At 41.5% G+C, this 16,553-nt stretch overlaps 1 protein-coding gene across 1 annotated transcript in view; it reads right to left on the bottom strand.

Moving 5' to 3' along the window:
• Window positions 1–57: 57 nt before the first annotated feature.
• Window positions 58–16,553, bottom strand: part of inppl1a (inositol polyphosphate phosphatase-like 1a) — a 22,508-nt gene continuing 6,012 nt past the window's right edge. Inside the window, exons 2-26 of the mRNA XM_034867759.1 lie at window positions 16,084–16,283; window positions 15,251–15,332; window positions 13,805–13,951; window positions 13,400–13,490; window positions 12,971–13,060; window positions 12,049–12,147; window positions 10,308–10,458; window positions 9,508–9,614; window positions 8,655–8,757; window positions 8,246–8,442; window positions 7,922–8,039; window positions 7,122–7,218; window positions 6,844–6,982; window positions 6,638–6,737; window positions 6,028–6,116; window positions 4,579–4,660; window positions 4,293–4,382; window positions 3,575–3,688; window positions 3,056–3,232; window positions 2,813–2,968; window positions 2,578–2,662; window positions 2,029–2,115; window positions 1,085–1,835; window positions 502–635; window positions 58–307 (exon numbers count right to left, since the gene is read on the bottom strand). Coding sequence (XP_034723650.1) covers window positions 211–307; window positions 502–635; window positions 1,085–1,835; window positions 2,029–2,115; window positions 2,578–2,662; window positions 2,813–2,968; window positions 3,056–3,232; window positions 3,575–3,688; window positions 4,293–4,382; window positions 4,579–4,660; window positions 6,028–6,116; window positions 6,638–6,737; window positions 6,844–6,982; window positions 7,122–7,218; window positions 7,922–8,039; window positions 8,246–8,442; window positions 8,655–8,757; window positions 9,508–9,614; window positions 10,308–10,458; window positions 12,049–12,147; window positions 12,971–13,060; window positions 13,400–13,490; window positions 13,805–13,951; window positions 15,251–15,332; window positions 16,084–16,283 — 3,583 coding nt within the window. The 3' untranslated portion in view covers window positions 58–210. The remainder of the gene's footprint in view (window positions 308–501; window positions 636–1,084; window positions 1,836–2,028; window positions 2,116–2,577; window positions 2,663–2,812; window positions 2,969–3,055; window positions 3,233–3,574; window positions 3,689–4,292; window positions 4,383–4,578; window positions 4,661–6,027; window positions 6,117–6,637; window positions 6,738–6,843; window positions 6,983–7,121; window positions 7,219–7,921; window positions 8,040–8,245; window positions 8,443–8,654; window positions 8,758–9,507; window positions 9,615–10,307; window positions 10,459–12,048; window positions 12,148–12,970; window positions 13,061–13,399; window positions 13,491–13,804; window positions 13,952–15,250; window positions 15,333–16,083; window positions 16,284–16,553) is intronic.

The raw sequence follows: 16,553 nt of genomic DNA, 5'->3' as shown, positions 1-16,553 counted from the left end.
CAACGCACATATAATTACATGTGAAAAACCATGGTGGTTCTACAAGTGTTTTTTTTAAAGTACAAATGGAGTGCAATTTCTCTCAGAAGGCACAGTCTGGCATTAATTGGCACATTCCAGCTCAGCTCAGTTCAGTTGAAATCTGGTCTCTTGGGACCCAGTTCTGGTACCCGGCCAGTTTGGACCAGTCATAGACCAGTTTGAAATGGTTCATTTCTGCTGCTGCTGCCGGAGGCTCTCCAGCAGGATTTGCTTGTGGGCGGGGTCGAGCACTCCCGCCTCCTCCAGGTCCTCCTCAGTGATGTCACTGGAAAAACAATTCTTACTAATTAATTATTAATGACCAGTAATGGTCTACTTAAAATAATAACAGTATAGATCTATTTTTATTTCCGACAGGTCCACGTTCTGCACACAAATTGGAGATTTTGCAGTAATGGTCTGAAGCAACAGCTTTTATTTCCACCCACTGTGAACATTTCTGAGTGTGAGTGTACGCACCTGAGGAACTCCAGGTCGTCCCAGCCGTTGTGCAGGAGACCCTGCTCATACCTCTCCAGTCCCAGTCTCTGCAACCACTCCCCCACTGAAGATTCCCCAACAGACAGAGATGAGCTACTGCTGCCCCACAGTGCCTGTGCAGGAGAAAAGAAACACAGAATCAGCTAAAAAACTGATGAAGGAACTTGAAGCTAATCACACCTCCAACAGAACGCAGGCCAGAAATGACACCAGACAAAAATAAAATGCTATCTTCACACAAGGGATGGGCTCTATTTTTCTTCACTCTAAAAAGGAAGTGCCAAAACTTTGAAGAAAAGGGAACAAGATGTTTTGGTAAAATTGTACAGATGGCTGTATGAACATACGTAAAATGCTCAGAAATAGGTATGTAGCTGGTTAACAGCCGAGTTATAGAGCTTCTGTGTTTGTGGGAAAACTAAACCACACAAACCAAGAAAGAAGCTACACTGTTTGCAGCTGTCAAACCATTAATAATTGCGTTATATATATATTTATAAATTAAAAGAAATTTAAAAAGCCACTAAATGAGAATTTAAATAAATATAAATATCCTGCTCACCTCCTCAGGCATGTCCTCTGCGATACTCTCTGTGATGGCATTTCTGGGTGGGAAAGTACGGCAGGCGTCCAGACCTAAACCCATTGGCTGCCCTCTTAGAGGTGGCGGTGCAGACGGGGCGCGTGGAGGCTGCCCAGGAAACTCAGTCTCACTCAGTGTCTTTGCCATCTGGAGCACAGAACACGACTGGTCGTCCAACGCCCCTGCTCCTCCTCCTCCTCCTCCTCCTCGTCTAAAACCCTCTCCGAGGGCCAGCGGGGCAGCAGGACTGGCTGCTGGTATCCTGACCTCGGCTAGGTCTGGGTAAAGAGGGCGAGGTTTGGAGAACGGGGCTTCTGAAACCATCTCCAGGGCTCCCTTAGGGAGAGGAGGAGGGGGAAAGTCAGGAGGGGGTCGATTCAGTGTGCTTCCAACTGTTGTTCCGACACCAACCCCCTGTGCTCCTGTTCCACAAGGGCTTCCATCTTCCTCTGAGGAGCCCTCCTCGTTAATAGTGCGGACCGGGTGCCCCGTCATGGGTCTGCGTGGGTGAGAGGGCCCTGAGGCCACAAAGGGGGGTTTGGTTCGAGCTCCAGCTGAGGGGGGAGGGGCTTTAGCTACCTGGGGGTTTGCGGAGGCTGAACATGGGAGTGGCTCAGGTGAAAGAGAAGCTGCTGACTGGTTGGGAACGCCCTCCAGGATGTAGTAGGCGGGATTATTGTAGCTGTTCTTGCAGATGGATGGATCGCCGTCGGGAGCATCTTGTTTAGGCCTTCACAATACACACACACAAACAGAACATGAGCTTGATGGCCTAACTTTTTGTTTCATTGTTTTCAATGAAGAAAATGCTTTGTTGATCTTTCCAAAACAAAAAATTGTCTAAGGTTGTATCTTTTGTGCGGTTAACTTGAATATGTGCATTTGCTGGTCAATGGGTATAAACTACATTAAAGCCTTAGTACCTTGCAGCGGTTTCCTCTTTGCTGCTCCTTTCTCCCTCCTCACTGACTTTTCCCAGCTCTCCAAGCTGTTTACGAACCACAGATGGCCTGCATCGTAACAACAACATCAGCAGGTGGGACAAAACAGAGGATACAGAAAGGTGTTTGTGTGCACATCCCTGGTGAAAGGTGCAAGATATCAGATTCAACAAGCTCCCAAAACCTAACACTTTAATCATTCTTCATCAGGCAAATAAATAAATAAATACATTTTAAATTTTAATTAAACTGTATAAAAGGAGATTGAAAAGGAATAACTGAAATACTGCTGCTGGTACTCAAGCAAAACATCATCCAAACAAACATCTCTAAATTGGTCAACAATAGCATTTTTTCCCATTTTATCTTTGATTATGAGGACATCCAATGGAATGAAAATATCTACATTACAGAGCAAACAAATGTGGTGTGTAGTATAATCTCCTATGAAGGATGTGTGCAAATAAAAACATAAAAAAATCTTCTTTTTGCTTTTTACTCTTAAAAATTAAAAGAGTGGAGTGTACTGACTTGACGTATTCATGTCCCACTCTGGATCCCAAAGTGGACTTCCCTTTAGGTCCACCCGTCTCATCCTTGTCCACACTGATCCACTCTGAAAAACAATAATATAGTTGTAGGATTAAACACAAGTCAGACATCAAACTGCATCATTTGCATCTGTGCAACTCTCTTTGTCACGTTCCCTGTGTGTCTTCACAGCACACCAGACTATCACCACACAGTGACATATCCAGAGCATTACCGTAGAGTCTCTCCCTGGTTCCCATCCTTTCGGAGGGGACTCTGACCCTCATGGACCCCCTGATATTTCCTGTTTCCTCGCCACGGTGGGACAGGTAGGTGTGGAACTGCTGTGCTGTGCTCCCAATCATTGACTTCAGAGCCAACACACACTCTCCTGGTAGGGAACAGCACGCACATTGTTTGCTTGACAGACTAAAACAACATCAAAGAATTCCACGGCCACACCACAAGCTCTTTATACCGTAGGACTCGTATCCATCCAGTGATTTCACAGTCAGCAGTAAATGTTGGTCCTGCAGGTACTCGATCTCCGAGAGAAGAGGTTTGAGCGTTGTTAGCTGCTTGTTGGACCAGCCCACGCGCAGGAAGTTTACGTTGTCACTGCTCTGACTGTCGTTCTCGTAACTCTTCTTAAACTCTGCAGATGAGAGACAGAGAGAGAGAGAAATGCAGGGCAAAGTGGGTGGGAGAGAGGACAAAGGGAACACAGAGGGAAGGAGAGGTGGGAAGGAGAGAAGGTAGATGTTTCTATTCCATTTCATTCCAAAGTACATGGTGGGCAAGAGGCGGGGATGCAGCACAGGTCAAACATGGATTTGAGTATAAAGGTTTACTGACTGCCTGAGTTAGGGAGGGAGGGAGAAAGATACCAAGAGAAAAAACATGTACATTTTTTACTACATCCACTCGGTCTTACAGAAACCCTGTCTGGGCTGTATCTCCTGCTGGAGTTCTGAATGTGTGAAGGAGTTCTTCTCACCTTCCAGACAAGTGGAGTAGAATTCTATGAAGAACTTGGTTCTGCTCGCTGTCTTCACTATGGCTTCGATGCTCTCAAACTCAATGTAGGCCTGCTCTGAAGACTTTGGCAGACCTACAGAGCACAGGGGTGGGGTAGACAAATAAGATCTGAGTTGCTAAAGCATAATAGCATTTACAAGGGACAGGAATCAAATGAGAAATGTACTTGTAAATGTGACATTTTGCTTAATGAAAGAAAAACGCAGAAAACTTGAACCAAAAAAATATCGCAGATTGTTAATGTGAAGAGATGAAACATTTTGCACTTAACTTAATACATTACATTAACTTTAAAGCATTTGCTGTGATGCTACTTGAACATAGACAATAAGTAACAGGGTGCTGTATTATTTTTCCATCTGTCCTATTTCTGGTTCCTGTTTGGCTTCGAGTCATTTAACAGACTACAGTACTACATCATTATCTGTCCAGATTTGGAAAAAAAACAAACAAACCATCATTATGTTTCTAAAATGTTCACAAAGTTCACCCTATTTGGAAATTCCGCCATTATGGCCAAATCATGAAGTGTATCCGCAGCCTTAAAAGAGCAAGAATCGCAAAAAAGAGAGACAAAGTCAGACCAGGAAGGAGAGCAATCGACAGGAAGAGGAGATTAACAAAGAAAATTCAATTTTCAATTATTTTGGCGAGAATTTAACTATATCTACTAGTACCTTTCTTGGAGACAAACTGGGAGGTCACCCCAACCTCGAAGGTACCAAACACCGGGGAATGATCACTGGTCACGATATCATCTGTACAGCCTGCCAATAAAAAGAGCATATATTTAAGTCTCCTTGTTATATATCATATGAATTTCTGTAAATCCATATATAGAGGTTTATGAGGTTTAGGTGAAATTACTAATTTTACCCTATTCCTATAATTACTAAAAGAGAGCCTCTGTTACACGGAATTGCAACAAATGTGTGTTGGATGATTTTCTGCTGACGGTCTCACCATAGGAGTTGCAGACAATGTGTGTTTCTGGGTATGACTTCCACAGGATCCTGTCACACCAGGACGGAACATTAGTCCTCATCTGGGACAGACACAAAAGCAGAAGACACGCCAGAGCTATCAGTTTACAGAAATGTCTGGAAGGAAGTATTATTGTGATGTTGTTTGAGATAGGGAACTAACACACCCGCCTCATGTAGTTCAATTGAAATGCGCTAGAGTTTGTTTCCCCCCTTGGTGCGGTTTGTTTGGGCAGGTGAGAATGCAGCAATCGCATTTAAATGCCTACCAAAAGCGGAACAAACAAGCCGAGAACTACAGACAGTAACAGACTGCAGTCAAGCTCGGCGTCACCCGCATTTTCCATGGTGAAACCAGCCTTTTCTAAAGTTGGAGACAGTCACCGGCCCGGCAGAGCAAACTCTCTGTGACAATGTCTGATTTAAATGAAATGAGCTGGTTTTACCATGCAGACGCATGAGATCATCATTTACTACTCCAGAACACAGGACCTTCTTCCTGTATTTATTTTCGTCCTTATGCCACAGACACATAGGACCAACAAGGAGGGTGAACGTTGATTGTAACACGTGATTTGCAATGACCAGTGTTGGACAAGTTACTTTAAAAAAGTAATTAATTACAGTTACTAGTTACCTCTTCCAAAAAGTAACTAAATTAGTAACTCAGTTACAAACTACAATATGTACTAGTTACTTCAGAAAGTAACTAATATGTTACTTTCAAGTACATTTTTAAATGCTCAAAAGGGACCCCACCTCTACCCCTCTTTAACGGAACATAAAATACATGCGCATGTTCAATTATTAATGATAAATCTGAATATTATAATAAAATGGACACTTAATACTTGTGTTTTCTGACCTCGGTGGTAAATCTCTTTAGCAGGAAAAAGTTACCCCCCCCCCCCCTTGATTTCATGACGCCATACCTTTCTCTCGTTGACTGACTTGCTTGTGTTGTTCATTGTGTCCGACTGCATGCTTTTGAACGCCCACCCAACTCTACCTCGGATTGGGTTACCATGACATTTTACTCAACCTCAGCCAATCGTCAGCATTTATGCGCTTGTCTCATGCACGGCCCACTAACCAAGGAAGAAAAAAAAGTTTTTGCCTCTCGGCTCAGGGATCAAGTTTGTCTGATGAAAAAAACAGCTTCTATTTTAGTAACGCACCGCATTTTTTGGGAGTAACGGTAACAGCGTTATTAAGATGGGAAGAGTAATCAATTAGATTACTCGTTACTGGAAAAAAGTAACGCCGTTATGTTATAACGCAGTAATGACCCATTTCGGTACACTTGGATTTTTCCAGGTGTGAAATGAAACCGAACCAAGGGGAAACCGCTCTAAGTTTACAAACTCACCAACTGATTCGGACCAAACCAAACTAACTATTGGTGTGAAAACGCCCTCAGTCAACGTACCCCTGTGGCCTTCTGCTTCTGCCAGACATATGTGTCCCTTGAACCACGTTCATAACGATAGGTGGGTGGGAATGAGATCTCTTCCTCCGCTGCAAGCAAGCAGACACACATTCACATTTATAACTCATAGAAGGTGAGTGAAAAGGTGCAAAGTGTAGTTACATTTTAGAATATCAATACAAATCCCATTAACACATTTGAGATGTTCTTATAATTCTAAAATGAATGGATGGCAGAGCCAAAGAAAGCCTCTCTCTCTTACTGTGCTTTTTGCAAGAGCTGACTGGTTGGTTGTATTAAAACATGAACATACATTCATCACAGACTGCTAATTACTGCTTGAGTTGACACATTTACAGTATGTGTGACACAGTGGCTGATGAGAGCGATGTTTCCCAGTCAGCAGGTTGCATTTAAAGTTAATCTCATATGACGTGAGCGCAAGAGAAAGCTCTCACAGTTCCTCACTGAAAGGCTGAATTTATGTCTCCCTTAACTTATTAAAGTATGTTGTCTTCTTCTTCTTCCATTATCTAATCCATTATGCACAGGGAGAGGAGGTAAACAGTATTGTTAGACAGAAGTCTGGGAGAAACGCAGGCACACTAACCAAAGCGAAGAAATACTTTATTCTTCTCCCTCTCCAGGTTGAGCTGGTCCACCTTCAGCAGCGGATCAAACTCCTTCCTGTTAATGTAGTTCAAAATCTCCTGCACAAGGACACACAAGAGACAGCGCCACAAAAGGAGGTCTCACCGAGATCCGCTGCATTTCATAAATCTGTGCATGCGCGCCTGTGTTTGTGTTCTGCCTTACCTGTATGTCCATGTCCAGCCTGTAGTTGAGGTCTCCCAGCCAGAAGAGGTGTGTGAAGCGCAGTGAGATGTCAAAAGAGCTAAGTTGTTTGTCTCCTAGTGACAGCAGGCGGAGGATATCTAGGTAGTTTTGGTTCCTCCTGTAGGTGTCAAAGGTCATACGTTTCACAGTATATCCACCAAAAAGTTTAATTGCAATTTAATGGTTAGAAGTTACAAGACCCTGGAATACAAGCCATAAAGCCAGATATAATGTGTGTGTTGAACTGTGGTAGGTACCTGGCAATCTTCTCATTCCCTGATGTCAAGTGACAGTTCACAAAGCCAAAAGATGTCCCGTTGAACATAAAGGACACACCCACAGCTCCTTTGTTGCCTAAAACAAACGTCAGAATACACTTACAAACTAAATAGCACTGCTTTATTGAAAATAAAAACCAAGAACATAGAATCATTTTGATCAAGTTGTGGAAATGTATCACACTAAAATGTCAAGGCACACTGCCATGAAATTATTTAGTTTAGGATAAAGAAATACAGTTTAAGTCTCTTACTTTTAAAGTTTACAGAGTTTAAATGCTGTACTTGCATATCTACTTACTTTGTAATAATAGGATTTTGTGAAATAGGGGCAGGACCAAATAAAGCAGCTAATTGCTTCCGGCTGCTTCTTCTCAAACTAATCCTTTCATATATTTTTTTGTTTTTGTTACATTCTTATTGTTTGTGTTTTATTTTGTGGTTTGAATTATTTGTTTTTAGGGTTAGGGTTAGGGGGTTAGGATAGGGTTAGGGTTAGGGTGTCTTAACACATTGTTGATAGTTTGAGATAAATGAAATGAAATAAATGAATGTCATTGCATTTTAATCATAATGATACCTGACGTTTTCTTCCTAATTTGAGTCATTCATGTGACCACAAGAGTTGTAATAACCCCTTTAATTTTCCCTTTGTTAACAGAAAGTCAGTGTTTAATTGTGTGCAGGTATTCCATTGTTCATAGTTTCCTCTAGATTTTGAGCATTAAGTGAAACATGTGAAGGAAAATTTAAATCTGAACACTGAGTTCTGCTGTTACCCAGTGTGTTGGCGATGCCTGTCTTGACACTGGACATTCCCACGTGGCTGATCCGGTTCTCGTGTTCAGGTTTCACTAACACAGCAATTTTTATGTTCCACAGAGTTTGCACTGCGATCTATAACCAATGACAACAACAGACAGTGAGAAACCTATCGTCATTGTTTTGTTCAACTTCAGTTTTGCCTCAACCTTCTTAAACTTAACATCTCCACTTTTTCTTCAAACCCCCCTGTTGACTCAAATCAGTTAGGTATGAGCAGGCACAAATAACACTACTGTAATCAAAGAATGTGACGCTTACTAAGATATTTATCTTCTCACCGGTTTATAATCCAGTTCTGTCTGTTCTTTCAACATGGCACGTAGTGACTCCACCCACTCGCGATCACACACAGAGTTTTCTTGGCTTCCAAACACATAAAGGTCATGAGGGATGGTGACCGTCATCTCGTCTAGAGTTTTCCCGAGGCCACGACACAACACCCATGAGGCCTGAGACTTTGGCGCAGGCACTGAGCCTACCGATACAGACCAAAATGTTACATTCTCTTCAAAAATACTAATGTCATGTTCTATTCTATGTTTTATTTTTTTTTTTCCCCAATGCAACATATGAACATATATACCTAAGTCAGTGTGTGCTATCTATGTATTTTATGTTGGAAAGAAAAATGAATATGAACACAATAAAAATAATGTGTGTGTGTGTGTGTGTGTGTGTGTGTCTAACCCATATTCCAGCTGCCTATGAAGATGGAAATCATGTCTGGTTCGTCTTGGTTGGAATGTTTGTTCTTCATCAGCTGCAGCAGCTGGCAAAATGCCTCCCGCTTCTGAAACACAGACACACACACACACACACACACACACACACACACACACACACACACACACACACACACACAAACAAACAAACAAACACACACACACACACACTTGTGAGTGGAATTTGCCGCAAAAGGGCACCTTGTTTTTAGGTAGCAACACTTACAAGGAGTTTCCTTTAAACATTTGAAATGTATATGAGTTTATTACTTAGCATCTCTCTCTTTCACGGCACTGTGGGCAGAGAACTCTTTGGTATTTTCCATCATATTTTCTACATTAAAAGTGATATATCTACGGGCGCCCGGATCGCTCAGTTGTTAGAGCGGGCGCCTATATATATATATATATATAAATATATATAGAGGTTTACTCCTCAAAGCAGCGGCCAGGTTCAACTCCGACCTGCGGCCCTTTACTGCATGTAAGTCCACCTCTTTCTCCCCTTTCAATTCTTTAGCTGTCCTGTCATTATAGGCCTAAAATGCCCAAAAAATTATTTAAAATAAATAAATATCAATGCAGAGTTGAGGAGGGGTGTCAGTGGAAACTGAATCATAGATGAGATTTGTGTGTGGGTTCCTGCCACACATCTTGGATTTGTTAAGTGTCCTTCATCTGATTATGAATATACAAATAAAGAAATATGTGAGAGTATTTCCTTGTCAGTTTGAATGTGAATGTGTCTGTGAGTGTGAATGGTTGAGTGTGTGTGTGTTTGTGTGTGTGTGTGTGTGTGTGTGTGTGTGTGTGTAGACCTTGGCACTAGTAAAGATGAAGTCTTTCCGCTGGCTCTTGTCCTTCTCCTTCTCAAAAACAATGCCCAGTTTATTCTGCACCCGCTGAGACTTGATCAGCTGACGGACTGAGACAGATAGACAGACGGTAGACAGAAGGTCAGAGATAGGAAGGGACAGAGAGAGAGAAAAAAAGAGAGAAAGAGAGCGAAATGCCAAAAAAGCAAGGTCAAGCAATTGATTGAGTCAGTTAAAGACAGTTAAATTAAAGGAAGGAGAACAATGAAAAGCCAATAAATCCTCACATACTTTTTCATGTCTTTACCTCAACTGCATCTCAAACACATACCGTCAAGAATATTATGTTATTACTGGCTTGGATATAAAAATACACTTCATCTCTTGCCCCAGAGTCCAGAGACATTTAAACAGTTTCCATGGTGGGATGCAGCTAAAAGCGACACATTACTCAGGGTTTCCCACAGGGTTTTGTAGCAGAAGATGGTCACCTCTATCAAAACTCAGACCACCTCCAATACCATCATAAACTAATGAATATAATTAATATATTTTCATGACATTAAACATTAATTATCAGGTAAAAGTGTAGAGGTGCAAGTAGAGGATTTCACACAGAGAATGTCATGCATTTAATGAATGTGGCTACTGTTTAGGCTGTCTACAAACTAAACTTGTCTTGGTAACATACTCTGTTAAACAGATTTCTGCTGAATCATTTCCTGGGGGAAACACTGATATCTCATCTCACAGATCAGAAAATACTGGGGTCATTGTAAATGGAGTATTTGTGTAATTCTCACTTTTGTCATGTGTGAAGGTGGTCCAGTCCTCTTGGCTGTCCTTCACCTTCTTCATCACTACCAGTCGTCCTCCCTCCACGTCCACAGACAGAGTGTACTTCTGGCTCTTTCCTATCTTTGTCAGCTCTGCCAGGTAAACATCCAGCTTTACCTGAAGTGTATCAGGGGAAGAGGATTAAAAAACACACAAAGTCACAGACACTGGAGGTGCTTGTAGTGCATTTATAAAAGTGTAGGTGTCCACAGAACTTGCAAACCCTCTCACCACCAGGGGTCTCCAAAATGAAAGTAGTGGACTTTTCTGCACTTTGTCCCTCTACTGTCATCACATACAAAACAAGCTTGCTGCTTCTATGGCATATGGAGTTATATATATATATATATATATATATATATATATATATATATATATATATCTATATAGCAAGATTGGGAAACTAAAAACTAAATGCAGGAATTTTGATGATCACACACAATGTCCTGAGTCTCTCAACTGTAGTTTTAGTTAACGGTTTGCAAATTTCTGTTACTCATGTACTGTTCATTTCTAAACAGAATTGTTTTCTGATTTTGAGTCATACTGTGTAAAACCTGTTTGTGTGTTAGTGGCAAATCTGGTGCCACATCTTAAACCTATCTCCACATCATAACAACACTTCTGTTCCTGTGCAACAGGAAGCTGATGGAAGGAGGTCACCACAGAGAATGCACACTTGGCTGACAGCTAGTATTTTAAAGAATTTACCTCTTCTTTCTTCTCTGACTCCTTCTTTTTCCCCACCTGTTCCTACTGATAATTATTTGGTTATTTCATTTGACCTCTTCACCCCTACTATGACTCTTTCATGTTATTCTGACTTTTTCATTGTTTTTGTCTTTAAGTTATGATGTTGGCACACTTTTAAAATAGTTATATAAAATATAATTAAATGATATACTATAATCTTATAAACAATAGACAACATTTTAGTGATACACATTTACATGCATAATTGTTGTGAATGGGAGTATGATACCACAAGTGACAAATACCCTAAACTATGACAAAGCCACTGCGGATGCCACTGGAAGTGCATTACAAACATTTCTGTTGGCTTACATTCTGCCGAAAAAGTTCTGGCAGTGTGTTGAGGAATATATGACTTCACACACTGTTTTCCTGTAATTCAGGCTCAGTCTGTACTCTGTGAAACGAAACTAACATCCCTTGATATTAGCATTTCATAAATAAAATCTGCAGGCATTTCAGCATCCTACAACAGATTTCAGGTTTGCCTCCAGTCTAAAATCAACACATAATAATAAAATTATCCTTTGCCGGACTTCCTTTTTCTGTCATAAAACAGGCAATATAAAAGATTTAAGATTTTGATTAAAAACGTGCATACCTAAATTGACTATAGAGTGGACTCAAGCTTAATGTCCCATAGGGGCAATTTGGCTTTGAGATCATTGAGTGTCTTAAATAGTTAACTTAAAAAATTGCTACAATTACAGGTATTTCTCACATTACCCTTCCCTGATTATTTAAAGGGTGGAGGGTATAAAAATGGTTTTAGTTTTTGGTTGATGCACTTCCAATACAAGGTCCAAAGCTATAAACTGGAACTGCCTTAATACGGAACTCCTATCACCCTGCAGAGAGCCTGCCACAAATACAATGTGTGTCTTTATGAGTGCGTAGATGGTGTGTGTGTGTGTGTGTGTGTGTGTGTGTGTGTGTGTGTGCTTGTAGCTGTACCTCGAAGGCCTGCACAGGGATGGCTTTGCTGTGACGCATGGAGAGAGGAGGAAGGGTACATGGCGAGGCCAAACTCATGTCCTGGAGAGCTTTCAGAGCCTGAGGTAGCAAAAAGAAAAGAGCAAGAACAAGAAAAAAATTAAAGAGGGAAAAAGAAATGAGAGGTCACACACACACACACACACACACACACACACACACACACACACACACACACACACACACACACACACACACACACACACACACACACACACACACACACACACACACACACACACACACACACACACACACACAGAGTATTGTTTTCAGCTTCAGTGTTTCAAACGGTTTCCCATTTCCTAAATATGATCTAACAGGAGCAGAGAAGGTGGAGCCAGTGACATCACATGAGTTAAGACATGCAGCCTGATTGCATTGAGGCCATTTCCTTCCCAGGCAGCTAAAGCCCCTTCTTACAAATGAAGTCTGAGTAAAAGTGGTGTCACTTATTAAAAAGGCCGAGCAAGTTAAACAGGACTTTCAAATCAGGAAGAAAAGCAGAATGGGTAATTGGTGAGGAACACTGTGCTAGAATCTTGTTGGGCATGATGAAAAAACAACCAGAAAGAATTTAGCTTAACCACTTTCCTGTTATGACCTACATGGCACACCTTCTGATTTGATTTCCTTAGTATTACACATTATGCACATACTTTTTAATACAAATGGCTGCTCTGTCCAAAACATGGACAGAGTTGTAAAGTGTACATTTTTATTTCCCACCTCTCAAACTCACAACTATGCATCCTGGTGGCTCGGCTCTACTAAGGCGTCTGTAGCATACCCTGTGCATGTGTTTGTGTGTGTGTGTGTGTGTGTGTGTGTGTGTGTGTGTGTGTGTGTGTGTGTGTGTGTGTGTGTGTGTGTGTGTGTGTACCTTCTTCTCTATGGAGGACAGCAGGTCTTTGAGAATTGCCAGCTTGGTCACAAGGTTCTCCAACTCTTGGTCTCCACCATGGTTCACCGACTGATGGAGGAAAAAACAATAACAATTATAACCCATATCAGCTGTGCAGTTTGAAAAGAAGAATGGGGCGTAAGTATGCATAGGTCCCACTATGTGTTAAAGCAATTAAATAGCCATTTTTCATGAACTTGTCTCTATGTCACCTATTCTGATTGGCTGCTCTATGTACAAGCTATACAAGTTAGCAAGGCTTAAACAGAAGTATTGGCTTGTTCCTTAAGGACATTATGTCACATATTCCATCGTCTGTGAAAAAAAAAAGTATATAATCAGAATGCCTCCACTTGCTTCCATTTTAACTTAAGACACGTAAACATACAAAGAGACAATGATGCGTACCTGCTGGATCATCTTGGAGACCATAAAAGCACTCTGCTGATCAAAGACTTTAGACAGGATCTCCAGACCAGACAGAACCTTATCTACCTCCCTATTTGGGGAAACACAGAGATCCACAGCTTACTAGATCCATCTATAAGACATCAGATGTTAACTATATTTGTCTGCATCGTGTGGTTGCATAATGAATTACAGATGACTAATAATCATGTGATTCAGTTACATTGTCATCAAGTTTATTTTGTGTTTACATTTGTGTTTGTTTTAATGTGCAACATGTGCCATTGGGACCAAAAGCATTGGGACGAGCACATGTATAAAACCACTTTATAAAGAATATGCTGGCGCAAGAGATTATGTGTCTGTGGAGTATGTGTGTCTACAGATGTGCTGGGGTGTCCTTACCCATTAAGGCGTTTGCAAGAGGCCACTAGTGTCTTGTTGAGGTGAGGCAGGGCGCAGGCTCCCTGTTTGACTGCCTCTAGGTCCAGAGCATAGCTGCCCTTCAGGTACTCATGGGAGATTGTGCTCAGGCCATTAGATGCTGGAGCACTGAAACAAATTATGATAGAGTCCAATGAGTTATGTACAACCATCTTCACCACATGCACATCATTTGCCTGCTGTGTTTCTATTACTTTTATGCTACTTTTTTTCTATTACTGTTCTATATCGTTAAATGTTCAGCTAAACTACAACTAAAACTAACTACTTAAAACAGTGAGTATCAATAGTGCAGATATATTGCATTCTCTACGTCCTCTAAGACAGAAAGACACACACACACGGTTCCTTCTTTGGTTTTACAAAAATACTGTGTAATACCTCCTGTGGGATTTATTTAAAAAAGAATTTTAGTACAGCTAAATAAAACCCTCCTTTTGTTGTAGCATCTGCAAGTGAAACTTTTGTGATTACGATCCTTTGATTTGGTCCAGACTGTGGCTTCCGTGGAAGATAAATACATTTTCCTGTACCAAGCCCTATCTTTAACATGCAAAGTCTGTAAACCAGCAGGCTGTTAAAAGTGTTGAGTGTAAATGAAAAGATGTTGTCTTATTCCTTTGCTGTTTCAGACCATGATGTATTTTGCACTCATTTAGGATGATTTAATTAATCATAGGTGGAAAGTATCACAGCGGATTTCCATGACAACTGAGTAAAAGTGAGGGTCACTGTGACAGAAAGCAGGATGTAGCTTCGTTGATTTCATCTACAGTTCAAACTGTGATAATGTTTACTGCAACATATTCATTTTTGTTCCTTCTTTCATCTCTTTAGGAAAATTTTGCCTGTAGTTAGTTAGTTGCATCCAGGAATATTAGAATAATGAGTTCAGCCACCTAACTAACTTGACAATAGTCTGAGGGAAGATACTTCACTTTGTTCATTAATATACACAGATCTGAGCAGGCACACAGGCAGAGCGGAGATTATTAATATATGTATGTGTGTGTGTCTGCTAATGAACACGTGTGAAAGTGTTTTTTAAGTTTGATGTTAATATGTAACCATATTTACTGCATGATGTGTGCATGCCATGTGGCAGAATCAGTGACAGTAGACAGTTCTGCAAATGTTTTTGTTTTCTGGTAATATTTTTGTGAGCAGAGCTGATATAAATCGCTTTCAAAGCAAAGCAACATCCTTCCTCTGTGTGTGTTGCGGTCGTGTGCTTGTGTGTGTGTGTGTGTGTGTGTGTGTGTTTTCAAAAGATGGTTGTGTGTGAATACTACATGGTTAACATGTTGGTTAACAATCCCTGGGGGTAGTTTGTGATTTGCTTCTCAGCGGTTACATAGTATTATTGTACACTGGACACAATAAAGAAAGTCCTCAGAGACTTTGTACCTGTCTGGGAGTGTGTCTGCTCCAGGGGGAGTGGAGGTGGAGGCAGAACGAGGGGGGAGGGGTGGCTTCTCATCTTCCCCATCTACCAATCACAGATTAGGAGCGTTAACATGTGACAAAAGAAAGACACTCACAGAGGGCCCTATTTTTAGGATCTTAAGTGCATGGCGTAAAGCGCTTGGCGCATTCGCTTTTAGGGCGTCTCCGAATCCATTTCTGCTAGTTTGACGGCGGAAAAAGGGTCTGTGCACATGGTTCAAAAGGGTTATACTTAGTGTGTTCATTAATTCATATGTGTGTTTTGAGTGCAACATGCAACAAACCAATCAGAGTGTCATCTCCCATTCCCTTTAAAAACCAGGCGCGTTTGTACCTTGGCGCGTTGCTATTATGATGGCAGATTTGCACCGTCATATTGTTATTTGTAATCTTTTGCATGTTTGTGTGCCTGTGCACTTCCGTGTGTGTGTGTACCAAGCATAGTGTGGATGCGCTGTGCATAAACTTAGGCGCGTTTGACTAATTCGCTGTTAAAATAACAATGAAATGCTGCCCTATTGACTTTAGACGAGTTTTTGAAGGTCAACGGCGCAATCACTTCCCACTGCCTCAAGATTGGAAATACGCCAAGAATTCACCTGGGCACACCCAGCACGTCCATGGGCGCAGGATGGGCACAGGTGCATTTGCTATTTAAACGACATGGGCGCTGAACGGAATTTGACAACTGCGTCCGTCTTAAACTAGCAAAGACACTTCCATCGGGCTTTTCGCTGTGCTGCGCTGGGTGCAAGACAGGGCCCATAGCATGCTTGTATGGGCTCCAGGGATACCTGAATAGTCCCTATCATCGTTGACAGCCATTTCCTCTCTGTCCACAGCATAGAGAAGGGTGGTGACCAGACCTTGGCTGGGCTGCAAGTACAACAGCACCAACTCTGGTAACGTCTTAAATCGCTTGGGCTGCACGCCCTGAGATGTCTGAAATGAAGAGGGAGGAGAATATTCAAGGAGAGATACACCAAGAGACAGAGAAAGTTATGCACATAACAACAACACCAAAACAATTTGGCTAGAAGCGGTCATGTTATTAAAATCCCTGGTGGCCCCTATTGTTCCACATGTAATGTTGTGTTAGCAAATATGACCCAGTGGTCTAAATATAATTCAAACCAGGAAGAACTTATGTTTTGTTTTGGTAAACATCGCAGATGTATGTTAGGTGACCACACAGATAGTCTAAAGCACCATGCGTGTGTGTCTGTGTGTCTGCATGAGTGAGAGAGAGAGAGAGAGAGAGAGA

This window comes from Etheostoma cragini, chromosome 3 (assembly GCF_013103735.1).
Source record: "Etheostoma cragini isolate CJK2018 chromosome 3, CSU_Ecrag_1.0, whole genome shotgun sequence".
In the NCBI taxonomy this organism is placed as follows: domain Eukaryota; kingdom Metazoa; phylum Chordata; class Actinopteri; order Perciformes; family Percidae; genus Etheostoma; species Etheostoma cragini.
Note: the sequence above shows the minus strand (reverse complement) of the source record. Positions and strands in the feature narration are given on the sequence as shown.